The sequence below is a fragment of the Melanotaenia boesemani genome, chromosome 24 (genome assembly GCF_017639745.1).
Source record: "Melanotaenia boesemani isolate fMelBoe1 chromosome 24, fMelBoe1.pri, whole genome shotgun sequence".
Lineage (NCBI taxonomy): Eukaryota > Metazoa > Chordata > Actinopteri > Atheriniformes > Melanotaeniidae > Melanotaenia > Melanotaenia boesemani.
Genome location: NC_055705.1, coordinates 21,457,263 through 21,476,992, shown reverse-complemented (window position 1 = coordinate 21,476,992; position 19,730 = coordinate 21,457,263). Strand labels below are relative to the sequence as shown.

The 19,730-nt window shown below is 38.8% G+C and overlaps 3 protein-coding genes across 7 annotated transcripts in view; 2 read left to right on the top strand and 1 right to left on the bottom strand.

The window, feature by feature from the left end:
- nbeal1 (neurobeachin-like 1) overlaps nucleotides 1-3,011 on the top strand; it is a 55,748-nt gene extending 52,737 nt beyond the window's left edge. For 3 of the 5 annotated variants that reach the window (XM_041979218.1, XM_041979220.1, XM_041979217.1), the window contains one exon: nucleotides 62-3,011. In XM_041979218.1, the coding sequence (XP_041835152.1) occupies nucleotides 62-359 (298 nt within the window). In that variant the 3' untranslated portion in view covers nucleotides 360-3,011. The remainder of the gene's footprint in view (nucleotides 1-61) is intronic. The other 2 variants (XM_041979219.1, XM_041979221.1) reach the window with 1 other exon arrangement.
- A 977-nt stretch (nucleotides 3,012-3,988) lies between these two features.
- On the bottom strand, nucleotides 3,989-8,927 carry LOC121635514 (RNA-binding protein 12B-like). Its single transcript, XM_041978718.1, has 7 exons — nucleotides 8,534-8,927; nucleotides 8,416-8,453; nucleotides 6,411-6,599; nucleotides 5,256-6,178; nucleotides 5,019-5,156; nucleotides 4,391-4,502; nucleotides 3,989-4,133 (listed from the first exon to the last, which is right to left on the bottom strand). The coding sequence occupies exons 2-7, from the start codon at nucleotides 8,450-8,452 to the stop codon at nucleotides 4,060-4,062; spliced, it is 1,473 nt and encodes a 490-aa protein (XP_041834652.1). The 5' UTR covers nucleotide 8,453; nucleotides 8,534-8,927; the 3' UTR covers nucleotides 3,989-4,059.
- Nucleotides 8,928-9,937: 1,010 nt separating this feature from the next.
- On the top strand, nucleotides 9,938-19,696 carry LOC121635860 (adrenodoxin-like). Its single transcript, XM_041979223.1, has 4 exons — nucleotides 9,938-10,450; nucleotides 13,715-13,839; nucleotides 13,937-14,066; nucleotides 19,019-19,696. The coding sequence occupies exons 1-4, from the start codon at nucleotides 10,317-10,319 to the stop codon at nucleotides 19,125-19,127; spliced, it is 498 nt and encodes a 165-aa protein (XP_041835157.1). The 5' UTR covers nucleotides 9,938-10,316; the 3' UTR covers nucleotides 19,128-19,696.
- Nucleotides 19,697-19,730: the final 34 nt, after the last annotated feature.

Below are 19,730 nucleotides of genomic sequence, written 5' to 3'. Positions count from 1 at the left end.
TTCCTGTCTGCATTCCCAGAAACCTGCAGACATCAAAGCTGACTTTGTCTCCCCCGTCCAGTCTGTCTCTGTGTGCTGAGCCCATGGCCATGCGGGTGCCGGTGCGCTGTGTCTCCGTCACCAAAGAGCAGAGCCACGTGCTGGTGGGCCTGGAGGACGGCAAGCTGATCATCGTGGGCGTGGGCAAGCCGGCGGAGGTAAAGAACTCGCTGCGGAACTACATCGCTCAGAGCCTTGAGGGGTCCCCACTCATGGCTTCCCCCCTGCTGGCCCCCCTCCGGGCTCGATCTCCAACCCGCCTGATCCACCAGCGTGATCAGCTGGTGTTCAGCCCCACTTCCAGCTCTCAGAAACCCTAGCATCCATAGCCCCCTTCACTCCCTTTACACATTCACTCACACATGAAACGTCCTGCTCGTATCTTCCATGCTCGAAGCTCGTCTCAGCGTCTTCGGAAACCTTTTCAGCCCGCAGTCACCTCTCCGTCTCAGGGATGGTTGTCATCCACAGCCAGTCGCTGCAAACACACAGCTGAGCAGAGGCAGCAGCCGTTCGAGCCACAACTGTGATTTACCTCATCCTTTTATTTGAAATATTTGACATCTGTTATGGTTTACTTGAGTTGACCTGAAACAGACTTCATCTGATGCTGTAAACCTTAAGTGTTATTACGATCTGTGCTTGCTCTTCAGACCCTGACGGTATGCTGTGAAACAAACCTAACACGAATTAGCGTTTCTGCAGACTCAAGCCATATTAACAGACTACTAATAATCTTGTGCCAAGACGTTTAAATAATGTAAATAGTGTTAGAATCGATGTTTGAGGCAGTCGCTGTCTGAGTATTTAGATCTGAACCTTTTGCACTTTATTGCTTTTCATCTTTTCTGCTCAAATTGACTCTAAAGTGAATCAAGCTTTATTTTTTTTTCAGCTTTGACAAGTCAGTCAAGCTCTGATTAACTTAGCAATCACTCATGAATCATATCCCTCCTCCTTCTTTTGTTTTCTTTGACTTCACACTTTTCTTTCCCCATCCTCCCCCCCTCCTTCCTCCTCCTCTCCCTCCAAATTTTCCCAGATGCGTTCCAGCCAGATCACTCGGAAGCTGTGGGGCTCCAGCAAGAGACTGACTCAGATCTCCTCGGGCGAGACGGTGTACAACCCCCAGCACGACAACAGCCGACCCCTTCCCAGTCCCTGAGCCCTGAAGCGTTCCCACATTCCTTTCATGCTTCCACAGTTTTCCTCTTTTTGTTTGACTCCCTTTAATTCCTCCATTACTTCCCTTTAGTTTTATCAGGTGGAGGCTGGAAATCTGCATGTGTGTTTTCCTGCTTTGGATTAGCGCTGGCGCCTCAGGTAAAACACACCGCTGCTTCCCTCCTCATCCTTCATCACTTCCGCATCAGTCAGTCTGATTTAAACAGAACAGCCCTTCCTCTGTGTGGGTGAAGCGAATCGCCATGCGTCTGAAAACATAGCTTCAAGTGGCCTTTTGGTTTTTTTTGTCCCCTCTTGGTTTGACCCGGATGCAGATTTCTCCCAGCAGCCTTATGCAGTAAGACAGCGCCACTCACAAGACCAAACTCGCTGCCTTTTTATGCGTTTTATATCTTACTTTCTTTTTTTTTCTTTGTGTGTGTTTTTTATTGAATGAATGAATGAATGCTTGTCCTGGACAACGTGGCGTCTACTCATTTAATTTAACCGATCCGGCAGTGATGGAGAAGTTTTGTAAGTTTTTACACATGGCTGACTTGTCCTTCGTGTTTTAATATCTGTATTTTGTTTTGTAAAAAAAAATTCAAAGAAGTCACTAAACTATTATGAAAACACTACATTCTTAAAGATTTATCACAGCAGAAAGAAAGAAAGCACCTTTGAGGTTAAATATCTTCATGCTTCACTGAATGTTTTTGAGTTACTTGAATCTGTTTATTTATGATTAAACGTAGCATTTTTTTTGTTTGTTTTAATCACATATTGTCTCTTGAAGACTAATACGACATATTAGATTACACACCGGTAAAAGAAGGAGAAAGAAAAAATCCTCAAGGGCTCTTTGATCAGTGTTAACAGCAATACAGCTTCCTCTCTGCCCCACATCGACCTCTCAGACGTCTTCCTGCAGCCTGATGGAGACATTTAGTATAATCTAACTTCCTATGTCCCCTTCTGATGTCTCCAGCACTCATCTTTGCCCAAAATCATCCTTCTTTATTTAAATGTCCTTCTTTCTCCATGTTGTGATTGATTTCATGAGTTCTCTTCTTTTTATGGGGCATCAAGAATGGTTCACACCTTTTTTTAAGGTTGCTAAGGAGATTTATGTGTGTTTTTAAGGACAATTTGTGTTGCCAAACATATATATGGATGTCAGGAGTTGTGTGAACTACAGCAGTTTGCTGCTAGTTTTACTGGTTTTTCCTCTGATGGTGGTGAAGTGGTGTTTAGATTTTATTTAGAAGTCACAGCAGAGTGGAGGGAGGGACCAGTCTGTGTCCTTTATGAAATAATTTCATCAAAAGGTGCATAAAAAGTTTTATTTTTCTTCCATTCATCCATCTTTGTCGTTAGGACAAACGACCACTGTTTGAGTTGCTCCACGACTGCAACAAACGGAGTGCCTTGAATCCCGCGTGGTGTTAGCATAGATGTAGATTTCTCTTGTTACCGAACCTCATCGTCCCCGAAATCAAGCGAAAGCAGCATTCCACGTCAAACCTCCACCATCAGTGGGAACAAAGAAACTCTAAAAGTACTATTTTGTGTCTTAGCTGCATTTTCTGTGACTGTCACCAAAATGGATGTGTGTATATCTGTGATTATTTATGAATACAGTATATAATGTACAGCATGATTTTTATTTCAGCGTCTTTGAAATGTACTTTTTGCACTTTCCAGGTACTAAATTGTAACTAATTGTTTTATCTTTAGCCCCCTAAACTGTACAAACTGCTTTGTATACACAAGTGGAAAATGATCATTAAAGTCTTGTCTAAATTAGAGAATTTGTCCTTCATCTGTTGTTTTTTATGAAGTTGTGTTATTATGTATGTAAAGTTGTATTTATACAGCACCTTTCAAGATTGTGCTTGACAACAGCTCCACGTTAAAACCTGAATTTAAACAAGTTTTTACATGTTAAAAATGAGCAAAACGGTGATTTAAAATGAGCATCCAGAGTCAAGTTTCCCTGAGGGTTTTACAAATGAGGCGAGAGGACCGGTAGTCTCACTTTTCTTAGGTATAGATCTACTGGGCTGCAGACAAGAACCTCAGTTTTCTCACCATTAAGTCGAAGTTGGAGAAAACGTCTGAAAGAATTGAAGCACCTAAAAAAGAAAGTATAACAATCTCATTAAAATGCATCGACGGGGAAAAAAGTGGCGATTTAAAATGTGTTTTAAACATATTTGAGGACTAAATTTTTATTTTATGTGTAATTCTAAGTATAGTTGAAATGGTTTTTTTAAAAGTTTTAAAAATATTTCAAATATAATATTGAATATTTTAAATACATTTTAAAAATGTTTTAGAATCGAGTTTTAAGCATAATTTTAAATCTTTTACATTTTTAATATATTTTTAAAGTAATTTTTAAAATTTTGGAATACATTTTTATTTAGTTTTTTAAGCATTTTCAGTATCTTAAATATATTTTTGATATATCGAATATTTGAAATACACTTTAAAATATTTGTTCCATTTTTTATTTATTTATAAATATATTTCCATATTTTTATATTTGACCAGATTTGAATTATAATTTTTATAATTATTTTATAATTAAATTTTTAGAACATCTCATTTTAGCCCTCAGCAGGTTTTAGTGTTTTTTGTTGCAGGGTGGTGATGATGGTGTGATTCTCTCCGGGTTCTCAACAATATCAAAGGTTAAGGTCACATATGAATAAATCATGGATCACATTTAGGAGGAAGAAGACCAACACTATGGTATGCTGATATTTATTAAAGCAGATGATGAGGCAAGCAGCCTAAACTTAGGAAAACAGCGTGGTTGGAAGGCCACGTTCATGTCGTGTTTTCTGGCTCTCATGCAGCGATGGGGTACGAGCAGATTGACGCTCGCTTCAGTTCGCAGTCGGCAACGGTCCACCAGCTCTCATCTAGAAAAAAAAACATAGGAGGGACGGATTTATTCAAGACATGTTGTAAAAGAGATGACCTGCAGGTTCATCTTTTATCTTATCTCATTTCCATGACTGATAAACTTATTAATATATGATACGCCTTTTAAGAAGCACACTTACGTAAGGCTGATGAGATTCAAGCAGTAAATAAAGTTAAACATAAACCTGTGTATCTGTGCTGGGGAAGACGTACTTTCAGAAAATACAAAGAAATGAGTTGTTTGACTTCATACCTATCCTGAACATCTCCACACAGGCGGGTTTGTCAGTGTGAATGTTGGGGTGACCTGGCATCCAGTCGCTGTAACTCCACTCTGATCCATCGACCCACGAGGCCTGCTGGTTCTGAGATGTGCAGCATACATATAATGTGTCACATGAGAGTTTAAAGAGCCCACAGATGATGTACATAAACATGGACGGTGGTGGAGGACGTGTTAACTGCAGATTTGTAACAAACAGCTCAATGTGCTAGCTCTAAAATCCCAAACATCATTTATCCTCTGGCCTCTTAGTGAGAGAAACTAGGCAACATTTTCAAGTGAAAGTTCAGAGATCAATGTTTCACCAAGGCAAGAATAACACTGTCTGTCCTGCTGATAACATATCAGATGAAACTCTCATTGGCCTCCTTTTGGTGCCACAGTACAGGGCCAGTACACGTTCATTATAGTCAGTAAACCCTCCATTAAAAATAGTCACAGTAGATCATTTCCTTAAACATTTTTCTCATATATTGTCCTGTATTCACTTTTTTTAAATCCTGATGGGAGGTTTTACATGATTCTTCAGTCTTTTATTTTTCCAGAAAGACCTCCTTCTCCTTTAGGTTATAAGTAGTTGATCATGAAAAGAACTTACCTTTACCATGGCTCCCAACCAGGTCAGTGCAGGAGTCTTCTTGCCTCCTTGGGTGACCAGGAAAACCAGCCGGGAATGCAGATCTCCACTGGTTACAGATGCAAGCTCAGCTTTTGGGGCAAGACTTCTACACGAGGTCTGTGGGATAATAAAAGAAAACAAAATTAAATTCCAAATGATGAAATTCAGTCTACAGAATGAATCAATAGTGATCTCATGTGGTGCTGATGGTCTTACCTGAGCCTCACGGAAGGATAGCGGTGTGGGGTTAAACTCAAAGCACTTTCCATTGATGGTTTCTCCTTTACAGACCACGAACTGTGGAGGGATTCTGGCAGCAGAGGGTTCAGGTTTCTGTCTAAAACCTAATGGGACTGTAAGGCTGGGTTCAGTTCCCTGTACAAAGCCATTTGGGATTCCAAGACTGGGTTCAGTCCCCTGTCTGAAAGTGTCAGGTATTCTAAAGCTGGGTTCAGTTCCCTGTCTAAAGTCATCTGGGATTCTAAGACTGGGTTCAGTCCCCTGTCTGAAAGTGTCAGGTATTCTAAAGCTGGGTTCAGTGCCCTGTTTAAAGCCATCCGGGACTCTAAGACTGGGTTCAGTGCCCTGTCTAAAGTCATCAGGGACTCTAAGACTGGGTTCAGTGCCCTGTTTAAAGCCATCTGGGACTCTAAGACTGGGTTCAGTGCCCTGTTTAAAGCCATCTGGGATAGGGTTTAACGGTTCAGTTCCCTGTCTGAAACCATCTGGGACTCTAAGACTAGGTTCAGTGCCCTGTTTAAAGCCATCCGGGACTCTAAGACTGGGTTCAGTGCCCTGTTTAAAGCCATCCGGGACTCTAAGACTGGGTTCAGTGCCCTGTCTAAAGTCAACCGGGACTCTGAGACTAGGTTCAGTGCCCTGTCTAAAGTCATCCGGGACTCTAAGACTGGGTTCAGTGCCCTGTTTAAAGTCATCTGGGATAGGGTTTAACGGTTCAGTTCCCTGTCTGAATCCATCCAGGATGGACATTCTTGGTTCGGTTCCCTGACTAAAACCATCCATGATGGACATTCTTGGTTCGGTTCCCTGACTAAAACCATCCGGGAGATGAGAAGCAGAGTGATCCTCCGCACGAACCCAACCACCACCATTTCTCTGGGCTGGAACATCAACAGGAACTGGAAGACAAAAGACATTTTGATTAAAAAGGTTCATTAAAGCATCTGGATACCCTCATGCGTTTATAAAAGGCCAGATACGACTTAGAAGCCACAAGTTTGAAGAAAACAAAGGATTCCACTGTAGTGGATTGAGGATGAAAAGGTCTTTTCCAAACCTCAGAGCAGTCCATCCTGTAGTTTTAGATGGATTTAACCATCTCTTGAGCCATTAAACATAGAGTCCACTTACCCACTCTCCTGTCGATCTCATTGATGTAATCCTTCACTAGGTTGGTGTTGAGGTCACCCAGGAGTCTCCTGGAGAACTCAGCATCTTCTCTGAAGTTGTCAGGAATGTTGTTCTCTCTAAAGCCATCTGGAAGATGGTATGTTGAAGGCGACTTCCGACGAAGATCTGAGATTGGAAGGGCTTGGAGGCCTGTGGTGGGTTGCAGTCATGCAAATGCAGGTGAGTTACAGTTGCATCCTTCAGAAATGTGACATGGTGCTAAACACAATGGTAACAAAGCTAAATTTACATGATTTTATGAAACAGCTAATTGTTTTTTTTGTCTTTTTTGTGAAATATAATCTTTTAAAAGTGCTTTTGTTGTGTATTTTATGAAAAATGTGTTTCTTAAGATATGTTTTAAAATGTGGTTTCTGTGCCGTTGCTGCTGTTGTTGGGTTTGTTGTCGTGCTCTGAACCATCGGGGACACCCGTCCTGCCAGTCAACATTTTATATCAATTATTAACAAGCTCAGATTCATATTGAGTCCACACTGTTTCTCCAACTGTAATAAATCAATAATGGTCGAAGGTCATTTTGCCACGTTCACGCATTCAACAGTTTTGCTGCCATGGCAACAAACCCCACAGGAAATGTGAATTAGGACATGGATATGTACACAGTACAAGTCACAAGTTTATACATGTATACACACAAATATATGTGATTACGATCTAATGACATAACTGTAAATCATGAATAATATATTTAATCATGATTACAATTTTTAATCGTGATTAATCGCATTGTTGCACATTCAATTCAATATTAATCCAAAAGTAGAGTATTGGTTTTTTTTTGTTTGTTTTGTTTTGTTTTGTTTGGTTTTTTTTTTTCTTACTAAACTTTTGGCTATATATAGCAGCATTTTTTATATATATAAAAAAAGTGGCTAATACATTACTTTTGAATTTGATGTTGAATTGTAAGTATAACATATAGATTAATAGTGAGTTGCTTTGCATACCATATATAAATATAAATATATATAAATATATATGGGGTTAGCTAACCCTTTGTACATTATATTAAAATATGATACATTATAAAACATATTTAACACTTACTTATACACACAACACAAAATGTATAAATCATTCACACACACACACATAGTGCTATTTATAAATGGGTACAATTTCCGTTTGCTTTTAGCTAAGACTTAAGCCCAGAGGTGAAGGTTTTCCACTCAGATATGGTTCACAGCTTTGAAAAGGACCAAACGAAGCTTCCAGTTCTGGCTGGTGGAACCTCTGGTGACTCCACTGCTGTTCTGTCGCTGAACAAATGAACTAAGTGGCTCTGCTGCTAAAATAGTGGTACATTTGAATGTTAATGTGAGAAAGTACAAGTCACTAAAACTTGCATAGCTCAGTAATTTATACTTCTCAGGAATTTTGCAGGGGTGGTAGCAGATTGGCTTTTTGTCCATAAGTTTTATTGTGGCTGAAGGAGGGGCCTGGCGCCATGCTGTCATGCAGTATGATATATGTGGAAATATAATAGCATGCATGTATAAGATGGCTTGGTCTGGGATATAGTGCCTGATTAGTTTAAAACAATTTAGATTGCTTTATTCTGTTACAGATCCTATGTTTTTTTTTTCTTTTTTTTATGTATTTGGAAAACGCTGCTCCTGGGACTCGGCTGGTGCATTAAAAACTGCATCGCCCGCGATATATCGTGAATACGAGCAAAAGCTGTCTTGTATTTGTCAGTTATTTCATTATCTCTAAATAATTAGTAGTTAAAGCCGTCATAGTCTGAACTTAAATAATGAATACATGAGCAATGATTACTGATATTATCTTTGAGTGGTGAATCACATTACAAGCACATAATCATTCATTAAGCATGATAACAATGCAAATACTCGCACTGAAATGAGCTGTCCACATCTATTATTGCATTTAATGCATGAAATGAGAAGAATTGCAGTTATAGATGTAGGCAGTGAGATCTTACCTGACAGTGTCAGGAACAACAGCACGTATTTGAACATCCTGCAAACATAAAATACACATCAACCACCTTGTTGATGATGTTTTAGCGTATATTATTACTGAGTTTGCATGTTGCTTACCTGAGGCTGCAATGGTGAATGATCAGCGGCTCAGAAAGAAAAGGCTGCCGTTTAATATCTCCCTGCCACGGTCATAAACCTCAGTGTAATTATCTTGAGTGAGACTATTGGTTAATCCACACTTCAAACAGCATAAAGATTACAGATATTTAATGAACTTTGCCTTCAGGTCTTACCTGATAAAGGTTTGAACACAATGTGTAGAGTAACTACAACAAATAAAGTGTTGACTATGAACTGTTGACCTCTGACATAAAATAATCAGAACAAATGGAGAGCTTTCCTGTTTTCCATTGCACCCTTTATACGTCCTTTTTTCTAGGGTTCAGAAATATGGAGAAGGTGAATGGCACTTGGTTTAATTTAAATGTTAATCAATATTTGTGAATGTGCTCAGAGAGTAGAGATAACAACAGATGTGAACATGACTGGAGGCCACTAAAGGTTGTTCTGCCAATCTCTTAGTCTTAAAGATGTAAAAATCTTGACATTTATTCTTTTTAAAAGAATAAAATCTTCTCACTGACATAGTTTTAAACACCCAGTTTAGCTCAGTAGTTCAATATGACAAGAGTTAGTCTAAGTTTGATGAATGAGTTTATGTGACTGGCTCCACCTAGTGAATATTCAGTCTTATACACAGAGACATATACTGAGGGAAAAGTCATTTAGCTAAGGATTCATGTACTGTAACCAGGTTTAGTTTAACACACATTCAAAACAAAGCTAGCATGAATTAATTCGTGTCTCTAAACAAGCTGTGTCCTCATTTTAAACCGTCAAATAGTTCAAGGTTGAGTGTGACTCTGACGTGAGGGTCCAAAATGTAAATTGTGACTATCATTGAGCAACACTTCCACAACATTCCCGTTTTTACTCCAACGCAGCGAGGCTGTCGCGTTGCCAAAAGAAAAGAAAAGAAAAGAAAAGAAAAGAAAAGAAAAGAAAAAAGATATGGCAGTTTTTAAAATTAATTTATTAATTTTTAGAATAACATTGACAACATACAAACAGATACAAAATATTGACTTGAAGCTAAAAAATTCTCAAACTCCGCCCCGGCGGCTGACGCGCTAATTTAAATGGAGTGTTCGAACTCGTTCAGTCACTGACTGGTACATTTACGCACGCACGTGGACAGGCACTGAGTGGCGTCGAGTTAGCAAAAATGAGCTAATATGCTACAGGAAGTTTAGCAATTCTGCTTTCAAAATAAATTGAAACAAACTCACTTTATTCAAATAAAAATAATATTAATTTTGACATTGACTTTATATATATTATTTAAAATGTGTTAAAAGTTTAACACATTTATAATTATAATCCCTATAATAATTTGACATATAGGTTATCAAAACATATTTTGACATTATAAGCGGAAGTCATGACTCCTGCTTTATTTTCATTAAAAGGAACTCTACGATTGTCCACATAATCTGAGTAGTGTGATGCTGTTGCTAGTACACGCTTACTTTTGTGCTGCTAACTACAGCGTACTGCTCCACTACTCAATCAGCTAATTGATTTGGAATCCAAAGCAACAAGAAACTGCCGTTTGTTGGACGTTACGCAATGAAGGCGACAGTGACAGAGTGACTTCTAGCAGCTAAAACAAGCTAGCCTTGCTAGCCTGCTCGGCTTGCTAAGTCAAACTAACTTCGGGGTGTCATTCGGTTGAGGGACGCAGGAGAGCTGTGAGAATCCAAAGAAAACGACCGCCAGTCTAGCAGCTCGTTTTAGATTCTCATCTCATTTTTTTTTCAAAAACTGGTCCGTACTTGAAATGGCTTTGGTAACAGCGTTAAGACGAGTGGGTCTAGTTAGTTTACGAGAGTATTCGCGGAAGACCGCGGCTGTATCTTCTGGAGCCTGGCTGACAGGTCACAGAAGTTTTACAACCGGAACACAGACCCTCAGGTAGGTGTTTTTATGGGGAAATGATTAAAACGAGAGTCAAACTAGTCTAACTCCATAATGTGAACGAGGAACTTAATGTGACCTTTGTTATCAACACGCCAGGTAGAACAGAAGAGATGGAAATGTCCCTCATCTCTCCTTCCTTCCTTCCTTTGCTTTTCAGTCGCGTATTTCTTGCCATATATTTAAGTTAATCTGCATTTGGACGTTTTATATCTAGAAGTGGAGGATTGATTTGAAATGACTTCAAATTTGTAAAGATATTTACCCTGAAGGTGACTAATAATTGGAAAATCAAACAGTTTAAATTAAGTAAGAGCATAATATATCCCCTCCAATGAAAATGGTTATAGAGATACATGTTACATGTTCTAAATTATATTTATTTGATTCTGTTTTTTTTAATATTTTTTATTTTTTTTTGTAGCTTCTTATATCATTATAACAGCTAACATATCATGTCCTACAAGGTTTAAGTGATCCATCTTCCTGTCCAGGTACAAGGTTTTGGCCCCAGCTGGACTAACCAGGGCCAAACACCCTTTGAGTTGCATAACAGCTGCTGACATGCTGCTCAGGTTGAAGGTTTTGGTTTTTCAAACTGGCCTTAAACTGATTGACACCGTCTCTGTGTGTCTATGTCAGACGTGGATATTTTACTCTGACATTTCCTTTGTGACTGCGTTCATCATAAATGCTCTTACCAAGTCTTTGCTGTTAGTTTTGTAGAGTTACATGAGGCAGAAAAGGGCAGGGAGCGGAGCTGATAATTAATAGTGCTTTTTCTTTAAAGGGGATTATGCAGGGTCCCCTCTGATCCTGAGATTTCCACTAAGTTCACTGAGTTTAATGTTTCAGGCTGGCAATATTGCAGGTTTTTAGATGGTGCTGGGTACAGAAAGGGAATCAGATTAATCAACATATTAATTTATTGACAGCTGTGTGATTGTTTTCTTTGTGTACATTCAGGTTAAGCAACAGCAACACAGCTTTGTGTAAGACTGAGACCTCTGAGACTCACCCTTTTAATCATGTGCTGGTAAAAATAACCAACAGGGTGTACTGGGTTTTCAAAAGAGCTTTTCACTAACAAAAGCATTAATATGAAGCAGTCGAAGGAATAATTTACACCATTTGTTCATGTATAACTAGATGTTTAAAAAACAAACTCTCTGTTCCCTTCGTGATTAAATCAGCTTTTACTCTGGTTAACAGAACAAGGTGTTTTTCATAGTCAACTTAAAGTTATAGGGAATCCAGATTTTGCAGCTCCTCCATAATGAGGTTAAAAATATGCTGTAGCTTGTAACAGGAGGAATATGACGATAAAGGTTCATTCATTCGTGTTCTGTAATGATAATCCGTTCAGATATTCCAGGCTTTGACTCAAAATGCAGCTCAGCGTCACTTTTCCATCTTAATAATATTTTTCTAAAGTTAAAGAAAGTAAGAATAAATTGTTGGTGTTTTCCAGGGTTGGTGATGTTTGGGAAATAATATTTGTTTCTCAGTCAGGGTGTGAAACATATGGAGCCGGGGCCACAACCAGCCCGCTAGAGGGTCTAATCTGGTAACATGACAAAGACGTAATACTGCTCATCCAATACTGTACTGTATCAACATATATGATAATAATAATATACTCTAGTACCATTCAATATATATTTTAGATTACCTTTAACATTATACTGTTGTGTCCTACTACTACATTACTTTCTTATAGTTGATTTCAGTTTATAATTTTTTTACTTTTACTTGTGTCTACTTGTGTTTTCTAACCTGTTTCCTGTTGTTTCTTGTGTCTTTGTTGTTTTACTCACCACATATGGTGAAACTAGAATACTAGATATATATTTCCATCTTGGGTCCATCATGATTCGATAACGATTCAGTGTACTTTGATTAGCTTATTAAGTGATTATCAGGATTTTCTGTGCTTTTTTTTTTTGCCTCACCTCATGGCTGCTTTATACTGTTAAATCCATTCAACATCCATTAATTCAAGTAACCAAACAAAATGATCTCCACTCTCTTTTATTTATGTCAAACCATAATTTAATCCAACACATATCCAACATATTTTTCCAAGGAATATAAAGGAAAGATGTGTTAGCAATAATTAGGAGCAGCAGCAGGTGTTCTGTCGGTTTGTCAGAATATCTACCTTTGGTTATTTTACATGCTTAGCACAGAAAATTGCAAATGACCCATCAATTCAGCACCACCGGCTGCTCAGAAATTGCGTGAAGTTAGTTTAGTCTATTGCATATTAACTGCACATTGCTCAAATGCACCTCTTGTGTGACTAAACTTGAAGGGAACTGCACTTAAAAACTTAGATGAAGTGTATGAAACTGTAATTTTATTAATCTTTTGGCAAATAAGGTCGTAATGTAATTCAAACAGGCATTGTAGCATTGATTTATATATATATATATATATATATATAACTAAATATAACTGCTGGGCAACAATTACAAATTTTAATTGTGATTAATCAAATGAAATGTTGTTATTAATCACATTGTTATGCGCAAAATATACTTCATAATATTGAATACTTCAGTCTTACAGGGACCGGACTGCTCAGAAATCAGCTCTGAAATATTGAACATGTTCAATATTCCTGATTGTCGGCTATGATTATCGGGACAAATTGGCTCGTAACACACCTCAGACCAAATGATACTTGGACAGAGAAATCTCATGATCGGGCGTTTGCCATCCGAGGTCGGGAAGAGGCAAAATCGGGACAAAAACAGCCCAAAAGTCATTGTGTGTACCAGGCTTTAGAGACCTCTATTTACACCTGGAAATCATGATGAAGCCACTTCACTGGAATAGAATAGAGTAGAACTTTATTGTAATTGCAACAAAAAGTGCAAAAAAATTACTGAATGAGTTCGATTAAACAATCAATTTGTATTTATAAACATTATGAATAAATAGTTTTATAAAAAATTGCATTTTTATCTCAGATTTTTACAGTCCAGTTCAAAGGTTTATAATTAAACTAATTAAATCTACAAAAGCACATCAAACTATAAAGAAATATTATTTTTTTTAGCTTTGGCTTTCTGTGTTGACAGACTTAAACTTTTTTTAGTTTTATTTCTGTTTTTTGGTGAACGCTTTTAACAAGTCGACTGATCTGATTGTAATTACCAGACTGAGCCACAAGAGGGCAGTGAAGTCTGTTAAAATCAGGAGTTGTGTTGAATGTTTCTGGCTCGTATCAACCAGGAATGTGTGTGTGTGTTTCAGGTCAGACAACAAGGTGACAGTCAACTTCATCAACCGAGATGGGGAGAAAATCACAGTTAAAGGCTCTCCTGGAGACTCCCTGCTAGACGTGGTCATTAACGAAGACCTGGACTTCGACGGCTTTGGTACGGAAACATCTGCACGCGTCAGGTTTGCACATGTGTCAGATGAGGATGTTTCATTGTGCAGATGGAGGTAATAAAATGTGTGTGTGTCATGCAGGAGCATGCGAGGGAACGCTGGCGTGCTCCACGTGCCATCTGATCTTTGATGAGGAGGTGTACAAGAAACTGGGACCCATCACAGATGAGGAGATGGACATGTTGGACCTAGCTTATGGCCTGACTGACACGTAAGAAATCACACACAGTTTAACATCTAACAGGTTTTGTCAGATTTACATCCATCAGCACCAGTTAGTGTGATAAACGACAGGATTAACTCCAGTCTTCTACTTTCTAGGAAGTGTTTCTTCACCCTTAAAGCTGAAGAGCTGCTTGGTTAGTCCAGTGAGTTAAGCAGACGGCATCATGTCAGGCAGGATAAGCTGAGCTACGTTTAAAGAACTGAGCAGAAGCTGTAATCCTGTCACATGACACAAGTTGGTATTTTAGAGGTCTGACATTTATTTATACATACATAAAGACTTACATGAGCTATACATACACTGCCCGTCCCAATTAAAAAAAAAAGGCCTCTAGTATTTCCTTGGACCACCTCCAGCTTCTGCTGTGACATCGTTAGGATAATCAATGATGATGGGAGTCTTTATGAGGCGCCTTTGGAGACTATATTCAGTACCCTCTCACACACACGTTATACTAAAACCTCTCGTATATTCTGAAATCATTCACACACTATGGTGAAATTTCTGAAATCACGTTTCCTAGTATGTATGAGAGGAATTCTGTTGTGTGTGAGAGGGAATTTTACTTGAAATGGAAGTCAAGTAGCAGAAAAAAACAGGAGCGCATTTCCAAAACAAACTGAAGAGGAAGAAGTTGGAGAACATGGTGACAAATGTTTTACAAAGACTTGTGCTGTATTATCTGCTCAGCTGTCTGGAATATGTTATCGAAGGTAGGGATGGTGAAACCAAAGCCTCATAAAACACTGATACGACTGCAGTGAGACTCGCTGCATCGGAACATTAATGCATTCAGAAAGAGCGCCATCTGCTGGCTGTCTGTGTGTGATGCGTTTTAAGGGAAGTGTAAACAAGGCTTCATTACTCCGTTATCTCATGCAGCTCCGTCCTCAACTCTGTGTTGCTGTTTTTATTTGTCAGTGTTGAAGCATCCAGCTTTTTTTTAATTTGGAAAAGTAGGAGAAAAGGGAGCTTATGGAACTGGGATAGTGATTGTGTTGCTCAGCAGCTGAACAAAGAATGCTGATGATCAGTGACGTGCGGTGGGGTTCATGGCTGGTGAGGCACTGACTCCTCTGGAGTCAAATTTACATTGTAAGAACTGAAAAGAGCCTCTTATTTCACTTTTCATCCAACAGCATGAAACTACGCCCCCTTGAGGCCGAGTACTGCATATAAGATGTACTGGTCCTGCTCAGTTTATTAATAACCCAATAATCAATATGCATCATCATATTTTGTGAATATATTATTGTGTGTGTGTGTGTGTGTGTGCGACCTACATTAGTTCTGCACTGTTGCATCAACAGCAGCATCTTACCAGCAAAGCGTACCTGCAGCAGGTGGAAATTAACTACAAGAACATATTTCAGAGTGGGAGGTATCTTTATTTGTTCAAAACGTGTTGAGCTGTAAATATGTTGTACTGTAGATACCAAGACAACAACAGAGACCACTGCTACTGAGGGTCCTTACCCTGAAAACCCGTGGGGCTGGTGGCCTTAATGAGCTTTGAATTAAACATGTGACCTCTGCAGGGTCATTAATAAAAGGCCAAGCCATGGTAACCAAAAAGGAACCCTGTCTCCATCATCTATATCTTTCTCCATCCATCTCTTTAGATTAACTTTCTCTTTAAATAGGCCTGTATGGACGAGGCTCAGCTGATCCCAGTTTTACTGTTAGCCAACCAGAGACAGTGGAGGTCGGGTGTTCTTGAAATTGGGGAGGGGGTTTAATAAGTTATTAATTAGTTTTAATGAATACCATGTTCTTTTTAATTTAATTTCATGTTCGGTACGTGTATAGTCGCGTTTCTTTAGTTGCATTGGCGCTGACAGATTTATTGATTATTCAAGACAAAGTAGTGATATGATAAGTGTGTTTTTTTTTTTTTTTTTTACTTTAATACCAGAATGAGTGGCGGGAGCGCAGCATTCTGCCAGGTGGAACTTCCTTAGTCCTTTGAGACACAGCTAAGCTAAGCTTGAACGTTAGCCTGCCCCTGAGCAGGCTAGTTCTGGTGTATAAGTTACCATGGTTACTCAGCGGGCATTGATGGAACGGAACTCTGTCTTAAAAAGGCTTTCCCTTAATCCAGCTTCGTGGAATACCCCCCAGGTCTTCATTTGGGCGAGTTATGCTAGGTGGCTAGTTGTCCGGCTGATGTTGCGTTAACCCTTAATAGTCTCTGCTGAGGCCAGTAAAGTATTGAAGATGCCAGCTGCTTCAGTGATCACTTCCAGACAGCTGAGCTGTTATTAATACAGCACAAGTCTTCGTAAAACATCTGTCACCATGTTCTTCAACTTCTTCTTCAGTTTGTTTTGAGAATGCGCTCCTGTTTTTTCTACTACGTGAGTTCCTTTTCCATTGGTTGGAAATTGGAAATTGGTTCTCACACTAATTAGAATTCCTCTCATACATACGAGTGAAATGTGATTCTGCTTTCTACTTCCGTTTGTCTTCACTGTTCTCCTTTATTTTCTGTCCCCTCTGGTCAGGTGAGCTCAGCTCAACCAAAGATTATATCTTTTTAAGACTTTTAATCCTTTAAATGGCAGTTTAATTATTTGACTGATTTGCTATTCATTAACAAAACATATAAAACATTATTTTTTAGATGAGTGCTGGGGAACGTTGGCCCTCGTCCTGCAAGCTTTCCATGTGTCCCTACTCCAACACACCTGATTCAAATTAATGAGATTGGCTATTGGATCCATTTGATTTGAATCATGTGTGTTAGAGCAGGGACACATGCAAGAATGCCCCCCTCGAGGGCCAGGGTTCTGTTCTAGATTAAAATCATCAGGGGGATGGGGCGTCTTCGATGGTGAGTAGAGTCTGGATACATCATGATTATAAAAAAAAAAGATTTAATTGTATTCGTATTTTTATGTCGTATTAGATACTCCCTCTGGGGACCAAAACAATGTCCCATTGACTTCTATTAAAACCACATTTCATAATCTCACCGTAATTATAGTTTTAAATGATTCACTCATAGTCAGCATTTATTTGATATTTGATTCATTCTTTCTTTGTATTAAGGGCAGAACAGGTATTCAAACAGGTATTTAAAGGCTTAAAATTCTAAAAATGATTGAATGTTGGGCAGGTCTGAAGCAGTTTGTGTGATTCATAAAAACAAGCAGAAAAAATATAGTTTGATTATTTTGTGGCTGTTTCTGTGCACGGACATTTTTAGCCACCAAGGTCATCAGAGGACGTCTGAGAAAAAGACACCGGATTAAAAACAAGATTTAAGTCTTAACACAACCAAAATAATCACATTTTTTTAAAATAGTTGAGAAAAATGTATAAAGATGGCTGAGGCTACACAGCTGTTCAGTCCCAATCCCTTGAGTTCCCTTCGCATTGTTCATGCAGGAATGTTACTTTTCCACAACCACAGGATGTCTTTCCACATTGTTGTTTAATAGATGAGAAGCTACTAAGTGCTTCAGTTGGGGATAAATAACTTGCTGCAGCTGAAACATCCATGCAGTAATTATCGGATAGGAGCCGGCTCGTATCTGTTGACCTAGTTAAATCCAGGTGGTGAATATTTTGTTTTGGACAGGAACACATTATGTCAGCTTTACCAAAGGGATTTTCCAAATTTTAAAAGTTATTTATATAAGAAATAAAATATTTTATTCATTTTGTTTTGAGCAGCTGCTGGTAGTAATGTGTTATCGCCACAAGGTGGCGCCAATTTACCAAGCAAACCATAAAACTAAATGGTGAATAATTCTCATTTTTTGCTGGAAATGCTCATCTTCACTGTAATGGGAGTATTTTTCTATCTTTAATCAAGAGCGAAATTGTTTGCTTTGAGAGCAAGATTTCTGGTTTTCACTCTCAAATATCATCTTACTCTCTCTCAAAACTCTGATCTCACACTCAAAGTCCCCTCATGCTTTCAAATATATTCTTCCTTTTTAAAACCCTGCGCTCAGACTTGGTCTCGTTCCCTCACACTCAGACTAGAGCTGCAACTAATGACTATTCTGATGGTCGATTAGTCACCGACTATTAAAACGACTAGTCGACCAATCGGATTTTGTATCTCATGATGATTATAAATGGATCTTATTTCACTTTCAGCTTTGAAATTTAAGGTTATTATGTAAATCCGACGTGCCTTCTCCTCTCCTCTAAATGTTCGAGCATTGCAGAAGTACGTCTGCAATGCAGACGTACTTCCGTGGTACACAAGGTCCGCTTTACAAATCTCATACGTATTTAATTTATTTTGTAAGTTTTATGTTAAGTTATCCCAGACTTTTAACGTTCTCCGCCGCCGTTTTCTTTCCTACTCTGCCACCATATTTTTCCCCTGGCAGACTTTATTGCGCATGTGCAACTCTCAGCAGAGATTAAAAAAGAAGACGATGTCTCACTCTGTATTTCCCCCCCCCTCTTTGCGCATGTGCATTGTGCAACTCTCAGCAGAGATAGGATTAGAAGACGATGTCTCACTCGGCAGTTTTTTTTTTTTTTTTTGCAGACAATAGTCGACGGCTAAATTCGTTGTCGACTATTGTCGACGTTGTCCTAATCTTTCTTATTTACATGTTGTATTTGCATCCTGCTTTGCAGCAGCCTCTGCTTATGTCATACTCCAAGGCAGCTAAATTCCTGATAGAGATGCTTTAATTCACATTTTCTCTCTGATCTGTTGTAATTTCAGGAGTATGTACATGTACTGTGATTGCTTAGAGAAACTCATTTTGCCTTTTATGATGCAAATCTTATGTATAATACAGCTCAGGTTGAACATAAGCCACTAGGTTTGTTGTTAGCCTGGAAGCTAGCAACAACTTCCAGTTAACTTGGAATAACGCCACACATGCTCTGCAGAGACCTCTGTTGTTGCCATACTTGGATCTGAGAAGTAATCTTTGTTTTATTATTTTTTTTTAATTGCACAGATCTCGTCTGGGTTGCCAGATCTGTCTGACCAAGTCTCTGGACGGCATGGTGGCCAGGGTTCCAGAGAGCGTAGCCGACATCCGGCAAAGCAAAGACGGTTCGTCTTAACCGGGAGGACTCGGCTCAGAAATGTAGACGTCTGTGTGCATCATGTTTGCATGGTGGTAGGTGGAAAACTCTCGGTGCTGCTGTGGGCTTCCGCAGAACTGTCTTTTTACTTTTTATTACCATTATAAAAAAGATTAGAGTGAACTATAAGCAGCCGTTTTCAGAGCCTTGTAACCATCATATAGATTCAAAGTATTTGAGTTGAACTACTGTCTAGCTAAGAAACTAATAAGCTCATAATCTGGTTTTTCACTCTTAATGACTATTTAAAATATATTATTGTCACTATTGATCTGATGTTAATTCAGAAGACAATGTATTGCTTCCTTTCTGAATGTCATGTGACTACATGTCATTTTCATGCAAGTAGTCACATCTGCTGTCTAAATTTTTGGGAAAGAAAGCAGCTAAAACATCTCAAGTTCTTAGATTTTATAATCCCAATGTCCCTTTTGTTAGTCAGCTTATTGATTCTGATCATGTCCTCAATGTAACCATTTGATCATGTGATTGTACAGCACACCTGTGTATAAAGTAAAAACATTAGAAATAAAAATGTACCTTTCTAATGGCGCCAAATGTATTTCCCCCCCCCCCCACAAA

What these genes read in the sequence shown, in the direction of transcription:
- LOC121635514 (XM_041978718.1), bottom strand. Translation starts at nt 8,452, where the DNA reads ATGTTCAAATACGTGCTGTTGTTCCTGACACTGTCAG. An exon ending in TATCCTTCCGTGAGGCTCAG is followed by an intron (nt 5,157 to 5,255) that starts GTAAGACCATCA and finishes ATTATCCCACAG; the next exon opens with ACCTCGTGTAGAAGTCTTGC. An exon ending in GGTTGGGAGCCATGGTAAAG is followed by an intron (nt 4,503 to 5,018) that starts GTAAGTTCTTTT and finishes TGCACATCTCAG; the next exon opens with AACCAGCAGGCCTCGTGGGT.
- LOC121635860 (XM_041979223.1), top strand. Translation starts at nt 10,317, where the DNA reads ATGGCTTTGGTAACAGCGTTAAGACGAGTGGGTCTAGTTAGTTTACGA. An exon ending in ACCGGAACACAGACCCTCAG is followed by an intron (nt 10,451 to 13,714) that starts GTAGGTGTTTTT and finishes TGTGTGTTTCAG; the next exon opens with GTCAGACAACAAGGTGACAG. An exon ending in CCTGGACTTCGACGGCTTTG is followed by an intron (nt 13,840 to 13,936) that starts GTACGGAAACAT and finishes TGTGTCATGCAG; the next exon opens with GAGCATGCGAGGGAACGCTG.